This window comes from Amblyomma americanum, chromosome 7 (genome assembly GCF_052857255.1).
Source record: "Amblyomma americanum isolate KBUSLIRL-KWMA chromosome 7, ASM5285725v1, whole genome shotgun sequence".
NCBI classification, from domain to species: Eukaryota; Metazoa; Arthropoda; class Arachnida; order Ixodida; family Ixodidae; genus Amblyomma; species Amblyomma americanum.
Window position 1 is genome coordinate 48,798,899 of NC_135503.1, and position 24,197 is coordinate 48,823,095.

General features: G+C 45.6%; 1 protein-coding gene across 3 annotated transcripts; it reads right to left on the minus strand.

Moving 5' to 3' along the window:
• Positions 1-1,485: 1,485 nt before the first annotated feature.
• LOC144099054 (snRNA-activating protein complex subunit 3-like) lies at positions 1,486-22,198 on the minus strand. Of its 3 annotated transcripts, none has more exons than XM_077632080.1 (10): positions 22,070-22,198; positions 21,793-21,992; positions 14,207-14,284; positions 13,940-14,036; positions 13,375-13,527; positions 12,387-12,521; positions 8,769-8,851; positions 6,231-6,395; positions 3,931-4,041; positions 1,486-1,763 (listed from the first exon to the last, which is right to left on the minus strand). In XM_077632080.1, exons 2-10 carry the CDS (start codon positions 21,987-21,989, stop codon positions 1,619-1,621), a joined length of 1,164 nt encoding a protein of 387 aa, XP_077488206.1. In that variant the 5' UTR covers positions 21,990-21,992; positions 22,070-22,198; the 3' UTR covers positions 1,486-1,618. The 3 variants fall into 3 exon arrangements, with proteins under 3 accessions (XP_077488206.1, XP_077488207.1, XP_077488208.1); XM_077632081.1 differs by having other exon boundaries at positions 22,082-22,179; XM_077632082.1 differs by lacking the exon at positions 6,231-6,395.
• Between the last annotated feature and the right edge of the window lie 1,999 nt (positions 22,199-24,197).

A 24,197-nucleotide genomic window follows, 5' to 3' on the forward strand; every position in this document is an offset into this window, starting at 1 on the left:
GACCCACTGCCTTTTTTTCTTTAGAGCAGCAGTCGTGGGTTAGACAACCATGTGTATTGTTGGATTTCAGTTCCCATTGATACCCAAGTATCAGAGGCCCATGACATCAGCACGCGCTTGCGTGCGTTCCGTTTTATGTTATGCCGAAAGCTTGATTTGCAAATGATGACAGCGTTTTTGGAGGTTTAGAGTATTTGCAACATACTGCAGTGCTATTGCAACGGACTCTCGCCTCAAGCCCTACCTCTCACCATCCCTTGCCATGCCCTAATCTACACCGAGATGGTGGTGTTTTTGCAACCGGGGGCCGTGCAACGAATATTCTGGTGAAGAAGTGTCTCGGAGGCGCGCGTGCTACGGGCTTGGGTGCCCTGTGCTGTGCTCTGTTCAGGCCCTGTGCTCTTGACCAGTCTGCTGTGACCGGGGCGTTCTTGCCTCGTTTCCGTCTTGGACTACGTAACACTATTTTACGAAATGCGCCAGCAGACTTTCTATTATGATGATGTCAACGAAGGCCACACCTTTTTTTTAGAGCATTTAGAGCGAAAGTTCTGCTTCTCTTGCCCGTACAAAGCTGAAGGTTATGTGGCTATGAAATTTGACCTTCAAACCAGGAGAAGAGGAGGCTTGGCTCCGACGTCATGCCACGTGACTCGCTGCGCCTCACCACAGCTGTGTATGCGGAGTCGACAGCACTCTCGCAACTGCCGGAAGTCGTGTGACGCACCGTTTGCTATAAGAAAGCGTGTGCTTACCTTAACAGAGCTTTCCCTCATCATACTAGGTTCAGCCGGGTTGAACTGCAGCTAATTTTTTCAGCACTTTTATTTTTTTATAACTACCAACCGAAAAAAATGTCAAAGCCGGAACTGCAAGCAATCCTATAAAAAAAAAAAACAATAGAAGTCGGAGCACGTGTAATGTGCAGCACATTCCGAATCCACCTCCACTTCATGTCCTCACGCGACTGCTTCCTCTAGTAGCAGTCATATGGCCTAACTTGAAAGGCCACGGAAGGTGCAGTGTATTATGTATGCAGTTGAAAATCACATGAACGGTAGTTAAGAACATGTGCAACGTTTTGTATATTTAAATTTTTTGTAATTTCTGGCTCAATGCAGCTGCTCATTTTTGTTTTGCTTGTATTTTTATACCAGCATATATAACCAATAATATTCAAAAAGATTCGCACACAAAACTGTTTCGTTTTTTTTTTTAGAAAGTGCAACTATAAGGCTTCAGTCCCATGCACTGCAATGTGCGCTGCATCTGAAGTCTCCTAAAAATCTTTCTCTAAGAAAATCCGAACTCGTTCATTTTTGCATGGCAAGGAAAGAGTCAATGCGTGAACATGTTCTGCAGGCGTTGAAATCGCCCTAAACGAAATGCTAGAGTCATTGCCCCAAACAATCATTTTGGTGCAGGGGTGGAAGCACTGAAAACTGCACCTTACTGCACCGAAGAATTCAAGCGTACCATACAGTATGACTTGAATGCAAAACAAAATTTAATTACCAAGAACTGTTTTGAGCTCCTACAACACATACACACCGTTGGCATGTAGCTGTACAAAATCACCTTTTTTGCCTGGAATGCATTATCAGACTAGCGAGGATCACTAAACTGCATTCCAATCCTTGTAAGGCAATGCCTGGAAGCTCCCAATCTTCTTATTGTCTGCAGTGTAGTTGAACTTCCGAAAACAGACAGCACAAAAGAAATAGGGGTCGTCAGGGACACGCCGATTCCCAATTGTCACCCACCTAAAAAAAAGAACATAAAATTCTGTAAACGTTGCATACTGCAGGTGTCTCAATGCCACAAGCTCTGGCTGGCCAAAGATGGCCTCGCATAGTAATGCTAAAGTAAATGCAAGTTTTATTGAAATGTAAACTGGCACCCGACAGTAAATATACCGAGTTCCTATGATTTAAACATTTTCACGATCCCTTCACAGCAACAACGTAGCTTGCAATCCAGCTAGACATCCAGTCTTGCCTTCTTAATAGGTTCTATGACCTTTGCCAACATGCAATTAAAATTCAAAATGAATATCAAGCAGCACTATGCAACCCAACATCTTTTTTGTAAGGCCGCGCTTCTCCAACGCATACATTTTTTTTTATTCGCTTAGCTTGCGGTCACTGCGGGCCTCCGGTCTACGTGGAAAGCTCTCAGTGAAGCTCCGAGCTACCCCCCCCCCCCCCCCCCACCCCCGCAAGCAGTGGCAAAGGCGCAGGAGGCACTGGCTGCTTGACAGCACCGCTGTGTCGGCCGAAGACACCTGGCTTTGTTAAGCGCGGCAGGAAAGCATGCGAGGCGCACACAACGAGCACGTGGTGCCGCTTGGTCTTAGGCAGCAGTCCTACTGCGGCAGAATGCGGACCACCTCGCATTCTGCGATGGGCCCCCTTTCTTTTCTTCTTTTTTTGGCATTCTCGATGGCACCGAAGCGTCGCGGTTCTCCGCCATCTGACATTCCTGCGGCGAGCCAGTGGTCCCTCCAATTAACTGGAAAACAACTTTTCATCCTTCGAAAGGCGACGCGCGGGTGCGGCTGGGAAGGGGAAAGCATCAAGCAATAAGGGCGAGAACTCCCCACCACCGCCAGCGAGAGGGTTTTCAGAATGTTTTCTGTATGTGCTTCTTTTTCTTTTTAGCCCAGCCGCAGGCTCGCAGTTTGGTCCAACCTTCAGGGGCTGTGGCTACTACCTCCATTGGTTATCGAAGCTTATTGCGGCCCACGAAATATGCCCGCCCTAACTTCTTTGTTCGAAAAAGCTTTAAAATTGCACGTAAAATCACTGGAGGGCAGTCTTGTCTAGTTGAGCTAGAGGCTCCGTGCAGTGGCACGTAATTGTACAGACCTAGACTCTAACCTCCGGTCGATGAGTAAGGTCTTCTCTGTGTGAGATAATTTCTTTTAAGTTAGTTTGACTGTCTGTGTGACTCAACTTGTAACGCAGTTTGCCAATGTACATCCTGTAAATATATTTTCTCTTTGTCTCCATCATCTGGCATCAATCATCGTCTGCTCCTTCAACACCATCCAATTAATGTTTGGAGAGGTCCTGAGCCCCTCCGAAGAAACGCAAAGAACCATCTTGAATTTACTTTTTTCATCAGACATGATATTCTTTTTTTATAGTTACCCTGCATTACCATATTTGTTTGCATAATGAATGCACTTTTTGTAAAAAAATTTAGGTATTCATTAGACAGGGTAAAGTTCATATTGAAGTCAATTTAATATTTTCTACATTTCAATGACTCATATACAGGGTGCATTTATACTGGGTATACTCGTTATGAGAGTAAATGTGGTATCTTGTGTAAGGTGCTTAGTGAAACCTGCAATAAAAAATCTGCCAGTTGCCCAAACAAAGGCAGCAAACAATGACAAGTGGCAGTGTGCCTTTCACTTGGATGGGGCTGCAAAGCATGGAACAGAATATTTGTTGTAGCTGGAAAATAAACATAGTCAGAGGTGATTGATGCAACTTCCCAGCTTGTTTGGCCATCTTAGCCATTCATAAAGACTGACTGAAAAAGGGCCACTTTCCATCGGCACCTGGGCAGTTCATATGCACATTTTCTTTCCTGTGTCAGCAGGGTGATAAGATTAAAAACAAGGCACTTCTAAGCAATGGAGAACGGCAAATGGGAGCTTCTTGTCTTCTCCTTGTCATCCTAACGTAAACAGCAATGTACTTACATCGCTCACAAAATACCTTGCAGGAAACAACATTATTAGAAAATAATGAGGACAACTCCAATACAAAGGCTTCTACAGCCCCTCACTGAAGATTTGATTCAGGCTGTCACAATGCCTGGCAACACCCGAGCCAACGTGCTTCCACCTTGTGTTCGTAGGCCTTCACTGTTGCAAACCAGCAAAACTTATCTGTCAGTCCCATCTGAAATACTCACTTGGCTGGGCTCTTGCGGCAGAGGTTACAGAATACCCGTTTACCTACAGGAAAGGTCTTCACCACAAAGGGGTAGTCCTGCAAATGCTGGCTATCATGGGTATGGTGCATCCTGCCAAGAAATGCAAGTCACCCAATTTTAATCTCCGAGCATTAACCACCAGATAATGATAATATATATAATAACTAATTACGATAGCAAGAAAGACACAGCAACTGTCTCATTGTCAGTTAACACCTCAATAACACATTGAGGGAAGGAATCAAAAAGGAAATGAAAGAAGGAAAAGAGAAAGAGGCGTTGCAGTGTAGGGCTCCCAGACTAGTTTTGACAACCTACAGTTCTTTAACATGCACTGACATCACACAGTGCACGGGCCTCCTTAGTGTTCCACACTTTCAGGCACTATGATTAATATGCTGCCAGTAATGACACCTAAAAGCATGCAATGCTCAGCATAAAATATGGCACGCACACAGATAATGCCTAACAACAAATAATATTTCCATTATTCAACCAAGCTCATAATTTCCTGCAGAGGTCTGTGGGGCTAATGCTGCCAATAAAAATGTCCACCCTCTTGTGCTACTGCATACTACCTATGCCAGCCACACTTCCTAGCACGATGCATGGTGGAAGACCCACCATGCCTCCTCACTCATGCCCTACGAAATCATTGGACACAGTGCCAGACCAGAATGAACTAGAATGAATAAAGACTTTCGATAATGTGGAGCATCATTTTACTCATGACACTGTACACTTCTACAGACGTGTTGCCCTGTAAGTTCTCTGCCGAGATTGTTGGATACTACAGTCGAGTCCACTTATAACAATATTCAAGTGCCACGAAAATTCCATTGTTATAACCGATAATTGTTATAAACGGGTTGCACGAAAAAAAGCACAACTGCAGAGAGGGGTCACAGACGGCAAGTGACATGCGAGCTCCGCCGAGGCACCATTTTGGTGGCACCAAAAGGGGCTTTGTAAAAAATACGAGAAGGTTGCTGCGGCTGCCTCTCAGCTTGAGAAATCCCGAAGAAACGCTGGGGTGAAATCACCACAAGCATCTCGCAACGTATTTCTCACTGGCTTGCAGTCAGCCTTGCTTGCCTCGAGCGAAGCCTGCGGACATCCTTCTCCATGGCCTCTCTTTGAAGCGCTGTATCCAGCCGCTACCTGGCTGGAAGTCCACACTGTTAATCAGCAGGGCAAGCTGCTTCGCCTCTGCGGCCAGAATCGGCTCGGTGATAGGCAAGTTCTGGGCACGGGCACCAAGAAACCACTCGTAGAAGGCCTCCTCCACCTCCCTATAGGCACCTTGTCGAATGCGCTTGCGCCCACTGTCAAGCGAGCACTTTTCTTTGTCGAACTTCTCAGCGGAGCAGATGATCGTCGACACCGTCGGCTGCGATAGTGCGTACTTTTAACCAAGTCACCCACTTTCTTACCGTCTTTGTAGCCCTTCACGATACTGCACTGTCTCCAAATCGATAACCGTGCGCTTTCTTTTCACCGGCAACGTCGTCCAGTAATCAGCAAGCGGATCAGCCATCTTCCGTTTCGGCGGCGATTCAAAAGAGATGGAGAAACCACGTGGCCAGGAACGACTTCGACGCAATCGACTAACACAAACAACCAAATCCGTTGGCAGAACTGCGCAGAATGAGGGGCGAGCGAGCAGATCAGCGCTGTCGGCGCGTTCCATTCGTGTTTCAGAGGGTGGCACACAACTGGGCGCAGCCCATTTGTGTTCGGAGTGGTGGAAAGGCAGCGGGAGTGAGGCCCGAGGCTGGCGATGCGGAGAAGGCCGGAAAGCAGGTTCTATTGTATGAGCCGTGGGAAGGGTGGGGAGGGTGCAGTGGCTGGAATTTCTTTCATTTTTTTTGCTTTCAAGGATTTCGCATTCCACTACCTTCTGGCACAAGCACTCAGGAGACAGACTTCATTGTCATAACCTATAATGCGGCATGGGGGCATTGTAGTAAGCGGGTTATTTTACCATAGAAAACGTACAGAAGTGGTTGGTTTAAAGAGTGCCATGCGCCTTAAAGCGTTAAAAGGAAAATCACTGTTATAAATCAATGGAAGATGAGTGTTAATATATAAAGATGCTGCCAGGTTGTTTTGCCAAACAGTCTCACTGCACACATCTTGCTTTTCCAAGGAAACTGAGGCTGGAGAAATGTGTCTGGGCTCAGGTGTCACGTAATGGTAGGCTGTGTACGATTCTCCTTTCAGCTTACACTACATCACCTGGCAACAACTTCATTTAAAATTACTAGCATAGGCCTTACCTTAAGTCACTGAACACCAGCAAGTGTTCACAGCTACCCTGGTGCACATAGACGTACGGATAGCCCAAGCGAAGCTCCAGCTCGTCAAACGTAACGTCCTCCATGATGGCCGTTTTGAATGGTCCCAACCCACGCCGAGGGTTCTTCGCCCACTCTATGATCACCCTGGGATGAAGATTTTCACTGTTTGCATCTCTGCCAGGCACACACACAACATGCTAAAGAAGTTGGCTGGCCAACGTAGTCATCCGTCTCTTGGATTTTCACACCCGAGCAATGCCTGACTGCAAGGCCAAGCACAAGCCAAGTAGAACTTCTTAGTCCTTCAACTCAGTGTCCCAATGCACCATGCCCTTATTTTCACCAGCACTTCAGAGCAGAACCCTTTGGCAACACATTCCCAGAAGGCAGCACTTACAAACAAAAACACCAAGTCCATCATGAAAGCCAGCAAAGAAGCACACATACGACAACTGATGTGAACTCATCGTATTGTGGTAACTCTAACCTAAATAAAGAACATACTGACATAAACGACATGAAAAATTAGCCCTGCATACACTGTTTCCGAAGACTGTTCATTTTTTACCAGATGCCGAAAAAGCCCCCTTTCTGGAAAAAATATTTATGAACTTGGAGTTTGTCATTAATTACCAATAGTGGGCACTTGTGCCACTAAGCTGCTGTTTCAAAAGACATACTGGAACTCATTCCCGTGGAAATTTTTGCATCTGACCCAACAAATAATCCGTACTAGTATAAGCTTCTACAGGTCTTACTGCCTCGTGACGTGTGTTACTCCGCAAGACAATGTGACAGCAGCTGCCTAAGCTGTGTGCATGCTCATCGAAGGAGGAAACTGTTGAATACAGGCAGTGGCTATAAAAAATGTGCCAGTGACAAGCCATTGCCATTGCCACTCTCAAGTTTGTTTATTAAGCATCAATGAAAAAGAGTGCCTTAAGTGGACAGGAATGGACTGATAAAGGATGTCGCGTGCCCCCTGAGGCAGTGCACAAACAATTAGCTGCTATGGCCAAATAGTTTTCTATTCCAAATGAAACGTGCACTTCTGTCTGGGCACGAACACCCCTTCTTACAACCTGCCTTTTTCACAAGTTCTGGCACTCTCTGGAGAGTGGTGGAAATTCATCTGCAACTGGTTGAAAACAAACGCACACGGGAGACGCAGGCGTGATCTGGTTCCATGAGGAGCCAGCTGCGCCTACGAAGTGGCAAGGATGTGCTTGACAGCTGCTACCATCCCTCATGTAGTACCCCTTTAATGGGGCCTTTGAGGTCGCAATAAATAAATAAAGCATGCGCAGTTCATTAGTGACAGGCACATGCACAATAGGAGCTGGCAATTTTTTCTCAACCAGTGGAGCTGAAAGAGAAGAGGTATGCATGCGCAGAGCGGCCTTGTGAAAAAGGCGGACTGCCAAAACAGGTTTATGGTTTACGGGGGTTTAGCGTCCCAAAGCGAATCAGGCTATACAGGACACCGTAGTAAAGGGCTCCGGAAATTTCAACCACCTGCGGTTCTTTAACGTGCACTGACATCGCACAGTACACGGGCCTCTAGAATTTCGCCTCCATCAAAATTCGCCTGCCGCGGCAGGAATCGAACTCGCATCTTTCGGATCAGCAGTTGAGCACCATGACCACTGAGCCACCGCGGCGGCTAGCTCCGCTAAAAACAGGTACCATTAACTGGTTTTCTGAACTCGTGCTAGTTGCATACAGAAGCCCGTGCTGAGTGTCTTGAATTTTGGATTTACCTACATCCCGAAGTACAGAAACATACATTAAGTTGGATATTAATACGGGTGCAGCACATTGCTCGATGAAGAATTATGATTTATGTTGTTCGTAACTTTACAATTTAGGCATTAAAGGGTAAGCTACAGCCCCTGCACCACACGGCTACAGCAACTTGGTGATGCTGCCAAATGTCACAGGTACAAAGTGTCTCTTGCCTTGCAACCACAGCAACACACAACCATTATCCTGAACATAAAAGCAGCGCGCTCTTGAACTGGAGAATATTTGCAGCAGGCTAGAAACCAATTTTGCAGCCACTGGAGCAAAAGGCAAGACAACTGCACTGGTGCCAGGATCAATACAGTGTGCAGCCCACCAGAACTATCCCCAGAAAGGTTAGACGGTTCAGATTCTGCAGCCACGTCAGCTTTTCTGAAACACAGCCATATGAGGAGGCACAAACACAGGATATGAACTAAGTGCCCAATATAGTACCACTATTACTGTTCCCTATGAACAGGTGTTGTTACTACTGACATCAGTCTCTCTCGCCCCTAATTGTGCTCTATATAATTATAAGGACATCTATTTGAGAGAATGTACTCATTCGTGGTGTTTTCTTTCAGTGCCACAGATTGATTACTTTGCCATACCAGGCTTAGTAAACAAAGGAACGCACCAGAATATTTTGTCCTTTACAAGTGCACAAAAAAAAAAACCTGCGCAAAACAAGCAAGAAATTTGAAAACCTCCAAACATATATCATGTACTTACTTGCTGTAGTCCCTACATGACGGATCAGACATGTCATTGTAGAATGTGTTTCCAATGAAAAAAAACCCTGATTTGTAGATTTCCTGCAATGCAATGGAGAGGCATTGCAAAGTTTAAATCTGCCAAGAAGTGCTCACAACACTGCAAAACAACGGTACAGTAAAACCTCGTCATTTCAGAATTCAAGGCATCGGGAGAACTGTGAATTAATGAATGCCCTCCTGTAAATTGCAGAAACCGTTTGCATCACAGTAAATTTGTTTGGCGAAAACCAAGGTGGCAGTCATCTGCTATCGAGATGAATACTGCACAGCAACAATGATTTTTCCTAATGTCAGATGCAGTACCACGTGCACACTCTCAGGACTGTTAATGCGGAACTGCTCCAGAATGATGAAGGCCTCCATGGCCTCCTTCGCAGAGCAACACGCCAGCAGTGGAGCTTCCTCACAAGTGACATTGCCGCGTGTGAAGAGGTACCAGAGCAAAAACTGCGAACAGTGCAAGAGAGAGCACAGTTCCAATCCAATAAAAAAAAATGGGAGGATCACGCGGCCAGAACCAAGGGAAACACCTCAGAGACACCCTCTGGAGGGAAAATAGAAGTACAAGTGACACACCAATCAGCAACACCATTGAATACTGCGCAAAACTGTATTCAGCTGGCAGGCCAACAGTGGCGCGAATACACGCAAACTTCAGGGGGTTACATGGCTCTACAGCTCCCCCCGGCCCCAAACTAACCCAGATGCGGGTATAGCCAGAAGTACCGACAAAGCCGCTGCCATCAGGAAAAGCCTGGCTGACCGGGGTTGATACAGAAGAGCAAAGTGGATAGTTGACAAGAGAAGGCTTGAAAACATACCCTAGCAAAAGGCCTTCACCGTCCAACTACAAACCCTGCATAGTGCACCGCGCGCACAGTTAAATGCGGCACATTTAACGGTGGATGCTTTCCAGTTGAGTAGAATAACTTCACCTGTGCTCCTAATGTACAAAAAGCTGCCTGATTGAAAACACTTTGTATTTTCGGACCTTTTCGTAACCTATGTGGGTGTGGTCCTTTGGTTTGCAAACCCCTCTCTTGGGATCTGGATTTGGTTTATGGAGGTTTAACGTCCCAAAGTGAGGGATGCTATGAGGGATGCCGCAGTGAGGAAATCCGGAAATTTTGACCACCTGGGGTTCTTTAATGTGCACTGACATAGCATAGTACATAGGCCTTTAGAATTTCGCCTCCCTCGAAATTCGACCCCCGCAGCCCGGATCGAACCCGAGTCTTTCAAGGCAGCAGCCGAACACCATAACCACCGAGCCACCGCGGCGGCTTCAAATTAATGAGGTTTCACAGCACCAGAAGCAGAATTAGTTTCCACACTGGTTATTGTTTAATGGTGCAATCCCTGCCAGCCGAGTCTACAGCGACTACAGCTCCACTGAAGAGCCCGGCAGCGTCAGTGCAACATGAGTGGTCCAGTGCTGGGGCTGTAGTGCCACGGGGACATGCTACATTCAGAAGCATTCAGCAAGATTTAAAGGTGAGAAAGTTTCAAAAGCAACAGTGCAGCGTTTGGTCAGCAAATTAAACACAGTTGTAGTGCAGCAATGACAACTTGACAAACAAGATTGGAGAAGTGTTGTCACTTTAATGCTGTATCTGTTTCTAAATACAGAATAAACCGATTAGTCCAGTCACATATGTCTTGCAAGTGTTGCCAATGTACCGTATATACAAGATTGCAAGTCAACCCCCATATCGCATGTCAGGAAAAAAAAAAAGAAACGCGTGCCCGCAAGCACGTTCCAAAATGAAAATGTATTAGGCACTAGACTACGTGTGCACACTTGCACCATCACCTTGCTAGTGCTGCCATCATCACTGCTGCAGTCCCACAGCACGTCGTTCTAACATCACTGACCCAGTGAAATCACCAACTTTGCAAACATCCACACCACGGCATCGTGTGGAACAGCTGAAAATCTTGCTTAGCCGCAGCGGCCACACGTGCATCACCCGTTCCGAAAAGTCTAACTTGCGGCCAGGCACGCAGTTGTTCGTTGACTCGGCATAAAGAATGGCAGCCATCTTGAATGTCGCCATGAATGAGCGCCAAACGCTTACCAGCCCCTGGAGTACAAATGATGACTGGCGAAGCACTACACTAAAAACTGGTAAAATGTGGGCAGTCAAATATGTCAAACAGAGCCAAAGAGAAACTAGGCATGAGCGGCACTGGCTCATCCAGGTGCTACCATTCCGAGTGGTGGTGCTGCCACGGCTGGAACAGCAGCCCTTCCATCAACTATCGACACTCCCATGAGGGCCAAGTGCGCAGTTAAAGGTTAAAAAAAATGAAAAACCCTACCAAACAAGCGCGCAGAATAGCCGAATGCTACTAGGTAAAGCCGTCGAGCAAACATAAAATAGCAAACACCTTGTAGCATCCCAGGTATCTCGTTTGTCTTGCCTTTATTTATGGTTCTATGCTTCGATTTGATTGTAACTGAGCCCCACTTTGGATTTTTCAATTTCAAAAATAGGTCGACTTATAATCATGCAAAAAATGGTCTACCAGAGCGCATTATTCTAGAACTCTCAACAAGTGTGTGGAGCACTGTACAGGCTGCATCCCAATGATGAACTATTGGGGACAGAACTGCCAAGGACGCGGCTCCAATGGCCGGAGCAGGGAAAACTGCATCGCAGCGCTATCTAGTGATGATTCACCTCGTTCAAGATCAAAAATAAGCGCATGCGCATCCTTGCTTGCCTACAAGCATGTACTGTCTGAACGCCTTGACACGATTTGCTTTTTGCCCATGAATCTTCCACGAGATGGCACCAGGAAGGCATTGGTTGAAAGCGTCTGCTGCGGTGGTGACAAGGCAGTTGTCATGGCTTTCGCCGAGCCAGAGCAGTATACTCTTAATCAAGCGTGCATTGAATGGCAACATTTCTTTTCTCGTTTTTTCTGACTGCGTCTCTTTTTGCAGTCTTTTCCCAGACAGTCGAACATAGACTATGTGGAAAGGGACATTTGTGCCCCTTGCCCGCCCTGGGAAGCGTTATCTGAATTTGATAGCGCATCACATAGGCATCACATAGTGGCATCTCATGGAAGGTTCCTGGGTGAATAGCAACTCACGCGAACAAGCCAGCAAGTACAGGCTTGCACCATATCTAGGGCGCAAGCTTTATTTCGAACCAGGCGAAACATTGCTAGATGGCGCAGTGATGCAGTCTGACTTGCTCCGGTTGGCGGAGCCACGTCCTGGGCACTTCTCTCCACAATAGTACAGTGCACCAGCAATGTGCAGTGGGCTACAAAAGCAGAACTAACACTAACTAACGGCTCTCAAGCAAGGTGCTTGTGCCCACCGGGCTTTTAAGTCTATGCGACTATACATCAGTGCAAGTGCTGCCTCTACTACCTTGCAGATGTGACAAGGTAGGACTTTCTTTTTACAGGGGAGATTGCTGCTTGAGCACTCCACCCAAATGTGACAGCTGCAAACTGCGCACCACATGGGTCTATCAACAAACAGCTTGAAAAATGGGTTCCCTCCTCAAATCTGATATGAATGCCAAGAGAAGTTAGGAAAGATAAATAGCCTTACGCTGGCTGCTGGTTCTTGAGGCTTGTCTGGGTTTTCACTGAAATCTCCTATAGGAACATCGTCGGAAATACACTGTATCTTTGCACGCAATTCGCGCAATGTTTGGCTGCCAAGCACTGTCACTTCTGACAGGACCTGAAATACAAAGGAGGCAGCTGCAGTTGCACAACGATCAGGATAATGCCCCATCATCCCAGACATGAACAAACACCAAAATGCTTTTAACGAGAATCAAATACCATAACTATCAAAACAAAATGGTTGGAAGAACTCCGCAGTAAGCCCTTGAGAATATTGAGCCAGCAGAATATGCCCCTATGAAAATATCTGCCACGGGGTGCACAAAACTCGCAGGGTACAAACTACCTCCATGTTTTACAGTGCACTGCTACTGCTTTACCACTGCCATAATGCCATTACAGAGAAGGGCAATTCAAGAGCATTTTCACTTTCTGTTAATTCCAATTTCAAAATACTGGCTGGCTTGCTCTATTTTCAATGCATTATAAAGCCACCTCGTTCAACTTGTGATTTCACTAACGAATATCTTTAATGTTATACTCTTAACATAATCGATGCACATATGTGAATGCGGGAGCCGCACAACTAGTCATCCGGTACATACCGCGAGCAGTGGGAAGTGGCGCGGCTCGCACGTCACCAATTTCATGATAACTAGTTGTGCTGGCCGTATGCACAAGGAGCAGAGACTTTAAGACAAACTTGAAGTGATCAGGAAATATGTTCGTTTTATCAGTCCCAACTTTGGGCTCAGCAGCCTAACACCATAACCACTGCACCAGAGCACTGGGTCAACCCTAAATTCAACCTAAAAGATGCTCTCCACATTGTTTCAACATGGGCTGCTTCTTCCATAGCAGCCACAAGGCAGGTTCTAGTTCTTAATGAAAATGGCACGGCCTTTCTCTCGCTTTTTGTGCAGATAGTTTCAAAAGCAACATGCCAAGAATGTGACAAAAGTGCTCACTTTGAAAGGATAGGCATGACAACCCATGCGCACTTTTCTAAAACCAACCGGAGTTTTGATGGGCTTGAAGACCTGTACCGTCAGTACAGCTTCCCCACTGGGAACCCTCTCGGTATCTGGGGGCTTGACACGAGAGTGTTCGCTCACCAGGTTCTTGGAGCAAGGGAACAAAATAAAACAAAAGGAAACGTGAAAAGACAAGACAAAGTTAACTCATGTTTCCTGCATTAATGCTTACTGCCTGCACAGTGAACCACTCTACAATAAGCAATTACAGTACTGTTAACACCAGAATACGGTGGGTGAAGGAAAGTTGGAGGGTGGGGCATGAATGGATTCTAAGAGCCCCAGGAACACCAAAAAACTCCAAGGAACCCAACAACTCTGTTCAACTCAGTTTGAGAATCATTGCTAATAGTAATGACACTGGCATTGAACATTAATGCAGCACGGAAGCAGCAATCTTAAATGCAGGAAAAGTACATACAAAAGCCTCTCATTAGAAAAGTACCTTGTATTAGCTTCACCTGAAGGCTAATCAAACCTAGAGTATTTATTTACGTACCACACTTGTGAGCGGACAAGACCTGCGCACAAAGAAGGCTGCCTTGTAGCGATGTGTCATATCTTCTTTCTGCTTCTGCAGCTCTTTTTTCAGTTCCCTGCACATAAGTATTCATAAGCTTGTGTTACTTATCACACATAATCAGTCACGTCTTTCTTAAATGATGATTTCAGCAGAGGTACACACATATGTCCAGCATTACATCAGTAGACTGCAGTGAACTGAACCATATAGGCTAAAATCAAACGAATCCACCGATGAACTCACTTTATGGTCTCCAGGTCAGTGACTTCTGGAACTTTTGTCCTGTCCAGGTTTTCTAGTCCACAGCAAAGCTTGTCTGGGCTGAAAAGAAAGAAAAAAAACTTGCAGGAATGTTATGATTATGTAACACGATATACAGCGATAGCTGTGTAGATCGCTGTGTAGGCATTTAGTTTTGGCAGGCGGCTCTTCCAAACAGAGCCACCCATAGGGTTATGCGACCAAGGTTGACCGTAATGTAAGGTGAGTGCATTAATTACCGGTAGGTACGTTAATGACATACACCAATTACGCCGACGGTGACGAAACCCAGGGACGGGCACCGAACAGCTATCGTTGTAAAACACAAGGAAATCCTAAATGAAACTACCCAGCCGAAAATACCACAGGGTCTAATTGAGAAATTTACAATTGTGCTTCTGGAACCAACTGGACCGTAGAATTGGTTGCAAAACACAATTGGTTCCAGTTGGAGCCTGTAAGAACATCTGTTGGCTCCCAACTGAAGTGGAAGCTCGAAGTGGGCCACAGGCGAGCATGCATGACACATAAGCCATTGGAACACTAAAACCCTGAAGAGGCGACAAAACAAGAGTGTTCAATCTATGTCCACGAAAATGACTTTTTGTCAGCGTTACGTACCATTCAGTTGATCCTCACCCTGAAGCCAGTGCCGCTGGTTCATTCAGTAAAGTTATTGTATTTAATCACGACCAGATATATAGTGGAAATGATGAAAACAATTTAGTAAATTTAGGAGATTTTTTTTTTTTTCGGGAAACTCATTTTTTCGCTCTTCTGTACCTGTACAGAGCAATATAAAGAACTCAGTCATGAAATCAGGTTTCCAATTGGAAGCTCCAAATATGCACTCCAATTGTACCCGCCCAACTGGATGATCCAATTGGGATGCTCAGTTAGAGTCATGAGTTCAACTGCCTGACCCATTGAGTCCATTTGTTTCCAAGTGGATCCAACTGGTACGCATACCCTATTGGACCAAATGGTATTTATTTATTTATTTATTTATTTATTTGGTACCTGCATCACCTTTCAGCATTACAGCAGGGGGGCACTTTCACATTCAAAAAACAAAAAAATCATGCACTTAACGCATGAAAAAAGGCATCATTAGGTAGAACATTAACAATATGTGGCGGCAAAGCATTCCATTCGTGAACTGTTCGCAGAAAAAACGAATAATGGAGTACGTCACCTTTAAAAGGAAATTCATGAAGCTTTAAATTGTGGTCCCTTCGCTTCGAGACATAGAAAGGCGGCTTCAAATATTTTGATCCGTCTATGCCAGTCATGGAATAGAAAATGTTATGCAAAAATTTTAATCTCAGGTTTCTTCTTCGAGTTTTAAGTTCTGGCCACTGAAGATTCCTTTTGCTTTCCGAGACACTGAGTGTCCTGGAATAGTTTCCTAGTACAAAGCGGAATGCCCTATTTTGAATTTTTTCCAATTTGTCAATAAGTTCTTGTGTGTGCGGGTCCCAGCACACTGATGCATATTCGAGTACTGTGCGGACGCGAGTAAAATATAGCTGTTCTTTGAGATGCTCTGGAAGGTGGCTGAAATTTCTTCTTAACAAACCTAGTATACCAGCAGCTTTCTTTACGACGTAATTAACATGCTTTGACCACCTCAGGTCAGCAGTAAGATAAACGCCTAAGTATTTAAAATTCTGTTCTTTTTTCAAGGCCGCATGGTTTATAGTGTAGATATAAGCAGGGTAGGAACGCTTCCTCGAAAAGGTGACGTGTACACACTTTTTAGTATTCAAGGTCATGTCCCAATCATTACACCACATGGCTATCTTATCTAAGTCGTTTTGCAGGCTTTGCACATCAAGTGAACTATCTATAATTCTATAAATCACGCAGTCGTCTGCGAACATTCTGAACGAAGAAGTAATATCAGCATTAATATCATTTATATACAACAAAAAAAGAAGTGGCCCCAGAACAGAGCCCTGGGGGACGCCTGAAGTGACAGAACCATAGTTCGAGGAGCAACCACCAACAACTACACACTGCTGCCGTAGGGATAGGTATTCAGAGATCCATACAATGACTCTTTCATTCAAATTGTAGCTGCGTAATTTAGAAACAAGGAGATCATGCGCAACAATATCAAATGCCTTCTGGAAGTCCAAAAAAATGCAATCAATAACTTTCTGTTTATCAATAGCGACTGCGATATCATAAGTAAACTCAACCAACTGTGTAGAGCAAGACAAACCTTGGCGAAATCCGTGCTGAGCAGGGTTAAGCAAATTGTGTTTAACGAGGTGCGACATGATAGAACTGTAAATTACATGCTCCATTGTCTTGCAAGCTATACTTGTTAGAGACACAGGCCTATAGTTTTCTACCAAATTTCTCGGTCCACTTTTATGGATAGGCACAACGCGAGCCAATTTCCAGTCTTTCGGCAGAGTGCCTTCTTGCAAACTCTTTTCAAATAATCGTGTAAAATACAATGACAATGTATCAGCGCAATTTTTGATAACTGCTGCTGGTAAATCATCTGGGCCGCTTGCAACCGACGGGTTCACATTGCGCAATAACTTGCGAATTCCTGCTGTACTAAAGATAACTTCTGGCATCAGATCAGCACTTGCTGGAATCTGTAAAGCTCGCGAGTGGGATGGAGTAAATACCGACAAGAAATATTTACTAAAGGTGTCAGCCTTACATGCGTCGTCTTCAATGAGCGTATCACCACTTTTTATTGTTGGTACCGAGCAGTCATCTTTGCCGCGACTGCGAACATGTTTCCAGAATTGCTTCGAATCCTGTGCCAGCCTGTCTCCAAGTGAAGAAAAGTAAGAAAGTTTCGCTGTTCCTGCTAGCGATTTGAACTCAAATTTCAACCTTTTTAGTTCAGCTAGATTCCCAGGGCAACGCCTTTTTCTAAGTTTCAGATAAACTCGCTTTATTCTTTTCGTGAGAGCGCGTAACTGACTGTTGAACCATGGTTTGTTTTTAGCTCTTCTAGGAGATATAGTTTGCGTGGGGATGAACATGTCTTGTAGCTGTAAGAGTTTTTCTTTTAGAATGGTCCATAACTGCTCAGTACTAAGTTCATCAGCCAAAGTATCGAAAACCAAAAAATATGATTCTAACTCTATGTTAATGCTCTCATAATTTCCCTTACTAAATACATAGACCTTTCGCGCGAGTTTCTTTGCGACTGACACATTTCCAATTGAAATGTCGGCTATCACTATATTGTGATCACTTATTCCCGGCAGTACTCTAACATCTGTTATAACGATCGGGGTATTGCACAGCAATAGATCAAGAATATTCCCAGAGCCATCATTGCGAGACGCATCATGAATGTACTGATGGAACCTGAATGAATCAATTAAATCGAAAAATGTCGAGTACAAAGAACCTTGAGCACTGTCTCTCGGGGAACTGGCTGACCAATCTATGCCAGGGAGGTTGAAGTCCCCGCCCAACAAGATAGGATCACCGTCAACAGTGTCGAGAATACTTGATAGGTGCTCAAATTCTGCTCGCGATGAACCAGGTGGGCGGTAGAATACCCCAATTATCAGGCTGCCAGTACCCTATTGCTCAAAATTAAGTACTGCTATTTGAATTTCAGGTCAGATAGAATACTGTTAGTGGAATATTGCACCGAGCAAACCAAAAATCAGATGATTATGGTATATGGGGGTTTAACATCCCTGTAAGAGATCGATGATCCACGGGGTCATTAGGACCGGTCACCCGGTCTCTGTATACCACAGCTGCAGGCTCCCCTCGAACACCCCGCCCTTGTCCCGGGCGGCGGTGGAGCGCGCTGAAGAGAAGCACCCATCTTGGGGTCAAGCACCACTGACAACGATAGCCGCACACGTAATCCTTGCACGCTGGAAGCCCGCTCGTCTTGACAGACACCGGACGCGATGTGACCTTGCGACAAACATCTCGTGGGAAAATCTTGAGAAATAGTAGTCTTGTCAAGGAGGGGAGCAATGGGAATGATGGATGGACAGCAGCGGCCAGATTTGAGAACCCCATCGAACGGGTATCAGCGTGGAATTTAAGCCGCATATGTTCATCTAGAACGCTAGTCCCCCTGGGAAAGTCGGGACTGAGAGGGCACTCGCACACAGCGGAAACACCCCGCCGGAGACCGATGACAGCTCTAATTGCGGAACGGCGCCCGAGTTGACGAGCTTCAACGAAACCGATTGCTAATCCCCCTGGGAAAGTAGGGACCGAGCGGGCAGGCAAACCTGCAGACGAAGGGTTGTGGCGCCTACTGAGAAAATGGGTTTTTCTTTTTTTTTAAAGGGTTATATGCCTTACGGACATTGGAGGGCCGGTCATACACCTGTTTAACCAATCACGTTTATAGTTTGACGTGATTGGATGCTACTGAATATGGGCCGGGCCGCCTTTAGGTCTTTAAAACCAGGGCCCGGAGCCCTGGAAAATCGTTCACAGCTATGCCGAGGAAGGGCCTCCCCTAGTGTTAGCCAGTTCCACCTTTTTGTTGTTTAACTTTTTTTGCCACTTTAATTGTCTCTCGAGTATCAACATGTTTATAATGTAAATATTTGTATATAAAACAAATCAAGCAACCGTCTAGAGCGGTGGGGCACCTCTGGTGCGAAGAAGATATCGAGCCTAGTAAGGCCTGCAAGAGAGACCTTACTACTTTACTGTTCCCAAAGTGGATCAGGCTATGAGGGATGCCGTAGTGACGGTCTCCAGAAATTTCGACTGCCTGCGGTTCTTTAACGTGCACTGACAGTACACGGGCCTCTAGAATTTCACCTCCATCGAATTCGACCGCCAGGGCCGTGATCGAACCCACGTCTTTAGGGTCGGCAGCTAAACGCCATAACCACTGAGCCACCACGGTGGTTGTTCAAATCTTGATGCAATACAAACTAAGCATCCTGATGCATCATAACACATGACCACCATTAATGTAGTTCAAGCTATGGAAAAATACCAGACATAAGCATAGTTCTAAAATGCTTTCACACGGTGAACGCAAGTCCTGGGTGCACTCGAACCTGTTCATTGAGGGTTAGCCAGCAGGAAACAAATGCAGATTATACCAAGCCCTATAAAAAGGCCCTGCCTTGATTTAGACGTTGTAAGACATGTTTTTAGTGTAATGGCTCGTTTCAAGAATATTGCAGGTGACTAAGGACTAAAAGATGGTCCTTTTGTGAGTAACATGTCAACATGATAAAGTTAGATGTAGACTGTGCATGCTAGCTTAAAAGGTTGCTCTGTACTGATTTCTTTCCTTTGACATACTGTGGGGACATCGAGTGCTGAGTCTTTGCTGCACCTGCCACAAATAGAAGGTTGACTCGATTCGACCACGAAAGATGCAGGTATGTCTTATTCACTGCCAGCATGAAGCTACTACAAAATTTCCTATCGCATCTTATGCCTGCGGTCTTAAAGGTGCACTAAAGAGGAATCTGAACTCGTATTTTTACCACAGGAACAATATCTACACGTTTTGGGCATTCTTAGAAACTTTGAATTATTTTCATATGCGGCCGATTGGCCTAATTAAATCGGATTAAACGTCCCGGCTCCCGCCTTCTTTTTTTAACTCAATGCGGTAGGTAGGCGGAGTCAACCAACGCGTGGAGTGCCTTTCAACCAATCTAGTGGCGGCTTCACTTTCGCTTTTATCTTGTTTTTAGGTTTCTGTGAATAAACAGCTTCAGTCGCAGACAATATAGCTGCAAATCAGGCTCACGGAAAAAACATACAAGTGGACTCTGATTTACATATCACTACGCCTATGGCAGAGCGGCGAGCCGCCACGGGACTGGCTGACGAGTTGGTTGACTCCTCCTACGTACAGTGGTGAGTTCAAAAAAAAGGCCGGGAGCCGGAACGTTTAATCCGATTTAATTAGGGTAATTGGCCGCACTGGACAATAGTTCGAAGTTTCAAGGAATGCCCGGAACGTGCAGATAGAGTTCCCGTGGCAAAAAGATGAGATCAGATTCCTCTTTAGTGCACCTTTAACTGCAGATGAACAACACAGAGCCGACTTGATATTTCTCAGCTCCCTCCTTTGTTTATGTAAGCAAATGACAACTTTTTCAAAAGACAAGGTTTTAAAAATGTCCTTTGAAGTTCCTGGAAAATTGAAAACAGACAGATTTTTTTACTGGCTCTGTCCTAAAAAATGAAAAGCTATAAACCCAGTAGGAAAAATTTTCTTTATATTAAGATTACACCACACTGTCTGGTCACACAGATGCTTCATAATAATCTGACAATTATGTCTGCCTAGCGCTAAATTTCACAGAGGTATAGCCCTGCTTTTACATAATCCACAGTTATAAGGCAGTTGCAACCCTTCTCAGATAACATTTAAAACAAAACTAGTTTGAATAGGGCTGGTTTTAAAAAAACACTGTACATATGTGAGCTGCACCATCAGCTATGTCAAGATAGCTCGCATCTGACGTCACAGGCACCATGACAGTGAACTACGCATAGCTTCGGCAGTGCAGGCCAGAAGAGGTTTCAATAAGCAGATTGCCGAAAAGTGGTCCTTTTCAGATATCTTCTGTCTCACCAGAATGGCAACTGCTGCGACGTCACTGCCAGATATATGTAACGTTTCAATGTGTTCACATAGGAAGTCAACCTCCAAGTCGCCCTCTGTGATGTCTTTCACCAGATGTGCAATTTGTTCCCAAGCTTGGTTACCAGTGGCAGTGTGCGCCGTTCTTCACCAAGAACAGCACAGAATCATGGCTAAGCCTCATTTACCAACTAACTCAACTCTCCATTGTACTACAGTGGGCTGAATGCTTGCCCTATTAAACCCCATATACCAATACCATTTATTACACTCCTGCTGTTGATATGGTTGGTCAATATGGTGACTGTGTTTAATAGGTCACACATACAAAGAACCAACAGCGGCCTTTGTCATGCATGCAAAGGTTCGTTATAACAGCAGAAATTTTATTCGCTGTACAACAAATGTTCTGCTTCCTTTCTATGAGCCCAGTCAATACTTGGAGACGTGTGCGCTTAGTGATATTGATGACTTCACGAACCGCGTCTAACAGATACGCATCGCAGCGAAAAGCAGTGACCAGACGAAGACATCTGTAGACACCCTCATGACATACACAATACGGTGACCGGGAGCGAAAAGCACATTAGATTTGCACAGGGCACCTCCACGAAGTTTACATAAATCACGGCGAAGAACGCGGCGCGTCTGAACAGCGTTCGATCGTCAAGAACACATTCCAATGAAACGCGCAGCGCTCGGGCCATCACAACCACTAGGCTCCACCTGAAAACAGTTCGGAAGCTAATGTCAACTACAGGCCTTAAAACAAGCTTGTCTAGCTCTGGCACATTTGACCAACACAGGGACTGCGTCGAGCACTTAGCAGTGTGCTGCCCGTTTGCTTCAATAAAAACTGCAGCTTAACTAAACTTTTCATTCCATTTATGCATTCACACGCTATGACACAAGGGAATGACCGCACTGCAAGACGCGAAACGCTACGACTACGATGCAAAACTTGCAGAAAAAAATGAACGCTACTCACCGAAAATCTTCCTCCAAGCATTTTAGCGCAGATTCCGAGATATTCATAGCTTTCCTGATAGTTTCCCCGATACTCATGTCATCGGATTCGTAATGTCGCGTTGCTTCCAAGGCGTTTGTCCATTGCTCCTTGAACTCTGCCACTTTCACGGGCTCGCTTATCCATTCACGAGAGTTGGGCTCGTGAACAGCATCCATGAGCTGAAAAAAAAAATAACTGTTGTCAGCGTTAAAAGATACTTGCAGGCAGTTCTTGGCGCCTTGGTTTGAACACGCACCACTCCCTTTACCTCGCGCACCAACACTCAATGTGGCTTCTATATAGGTAAGGATCGAGAGAGTCTATTTTCCGCGTCCCTCTGCTCGACAATGCCTAAGAACATGGATTGGATTGGATTGGATCTTATCTCTTTTATAGACAAGCGTCAGGCCGTGACGTCAAAGAGATGCGGCGGCGCTGGCGTCAGCAGTGACTGGCGTCAGCAGGACTGGAGTTTGCGGACTAAGACGTATAGAGTCAGGTACCAGGAGATGGACACTTTGTGCATTGCGTGCGGAGAGGAGGAGGAAACGGCTGAACACTTGATACTTTTCTGTAAAGGGCTTCACCCTACAGTGGAAGGCAGCGGGGCTGACTTACCCAAGGCATTGGGGTTTAGGGATAGTGAAGGGAAAGTGGATTTTAAGAGGTTAGAAGTAACCAAGCGAAGGTTATCTGATTGGTGGCTAAAAGCAAGACAGGAGTAAAATTTCACAAGACATGGCGAGGTGGCTTGAGCCACCGCCCGATGTAAATGGTTCAGCCGTATCCATCCATCCATCCATCCACTTTCGTTGTGTAGACAAAAAGCGGGACCTTCCGCATTGCGTGCGCCACGCTTGCGTGTTTTTGGGCACAATTCACGGCGTGCCGACAAATTGTGGTGCGGTTGGTTGAGCCGCAATGCAGAAGAAAGGAAGCGGCATAAGTTTCCACGAGTTTATTGCAGTCAGATAGGCGCGAAAGCGACGGGCAGGGGCCGAGGAGCAAGACAAGTTCGGCGACGGATTGGCTTCGCGGATAATTATTACAGCCGAGCTCGTGGGTTATTACGCCGAGCTCATTTCACCCCTTGGGTTATTACATTGCTTTTCTGCATTCAAATCTAATAAGTTGGTTCGTGTCTCTGACTTCGCATTGTTGTTCTTCGGTCGCGTGAACTGTGCAAAAATCAAGTAACGCGTGCAACTCGCTCTCAATCTGTCGTGCTCTCAGCATAAGTTTAGGCGCGATATTCTGGCCGTGTGCTTGGGATCGTAAGTTGAACTCGGGGGGCCTTTTTAGATGCTTATCACCCGGACAACGTCCCGAGCATTTCTTCGCGCGAAAGTAAAGGCAAAAATTAAGCTGCCGCCAGTCGCCTTAATTCATTCGCGTCCACACCGTGCCGCGCTGGATGAAACACCGAACTCGGGCAGTAGCACGCACGACGGTTTTTCTTTTTCTCTGTATTCATTTTCGCGAATTTCAACAAGTGTGTCGTTTCAACGCCGGTCCAACGACGCTATATAGGATCTCGACATATTAATGTTGCGCAGTGTTAATTATTTCCCAACTTAATTGAATTTTCACATTGTAGGTCGATCAGAACCTGGCAAACACAGCAAATTCCGCGCCAAAGCCACCCAATCCAGCAGAATGCGCACACATGAATAAATTCTAAAATAAGAAGCACAATTTTGTAGCTTAGCAGAGTGAGCGTAAATTTCGTTTGGAGCTCGAGGAAAACGTTTATGAATGCGCTCGTGGAGCTCTCGGATCACATTTTCCTTATTCAAAGCAGCTATATTGTTCATTAATTTCCAAGTTCTCCGGAGGGAAGCGGCTACGTGAATATAGGAAGCACATTACAAGGTTCGTCGTGTAAGAAAGCTGATTCGCGTCGTGCATCACGTCGTCCTATCTTGCACTAGCGATCGGATATGCTTTATCGGCCCATGAGTTGAGAACTTGTAGCAACATAGCTTAAGTTGAGAACTGTAGACGATTAGTTCCTCCCCATACCTCGCGCCTTCCTACGACACAGATTGACACAGCGCAACGGAACGATCGAGGACGAGAAGAAACACGAAACACAGGACGGGCGTTGACTCTCGACTTGCAGGTGGTCACAGCTACCAGGTTTACCAGGGCTATGTCAGAATCGTGCATAGGTCGTTGACAGAAATAAAAACAGCCCAATTTAGGAGAAATACGTTCTAAGATGATTCTGGTGTGGGCTAGTTGGTGCATACTTTCAGCTCCCACCCTGTGTTTCGTGTTTCTTCTCGCCCTCGTTCCGTTGCGCTGTGTCAATCTGTGTCGTAGGAAGTATGCACCAACTAGCCCACACCAGAATCATCGCGCCTTCACCTGCCGTAGCACTG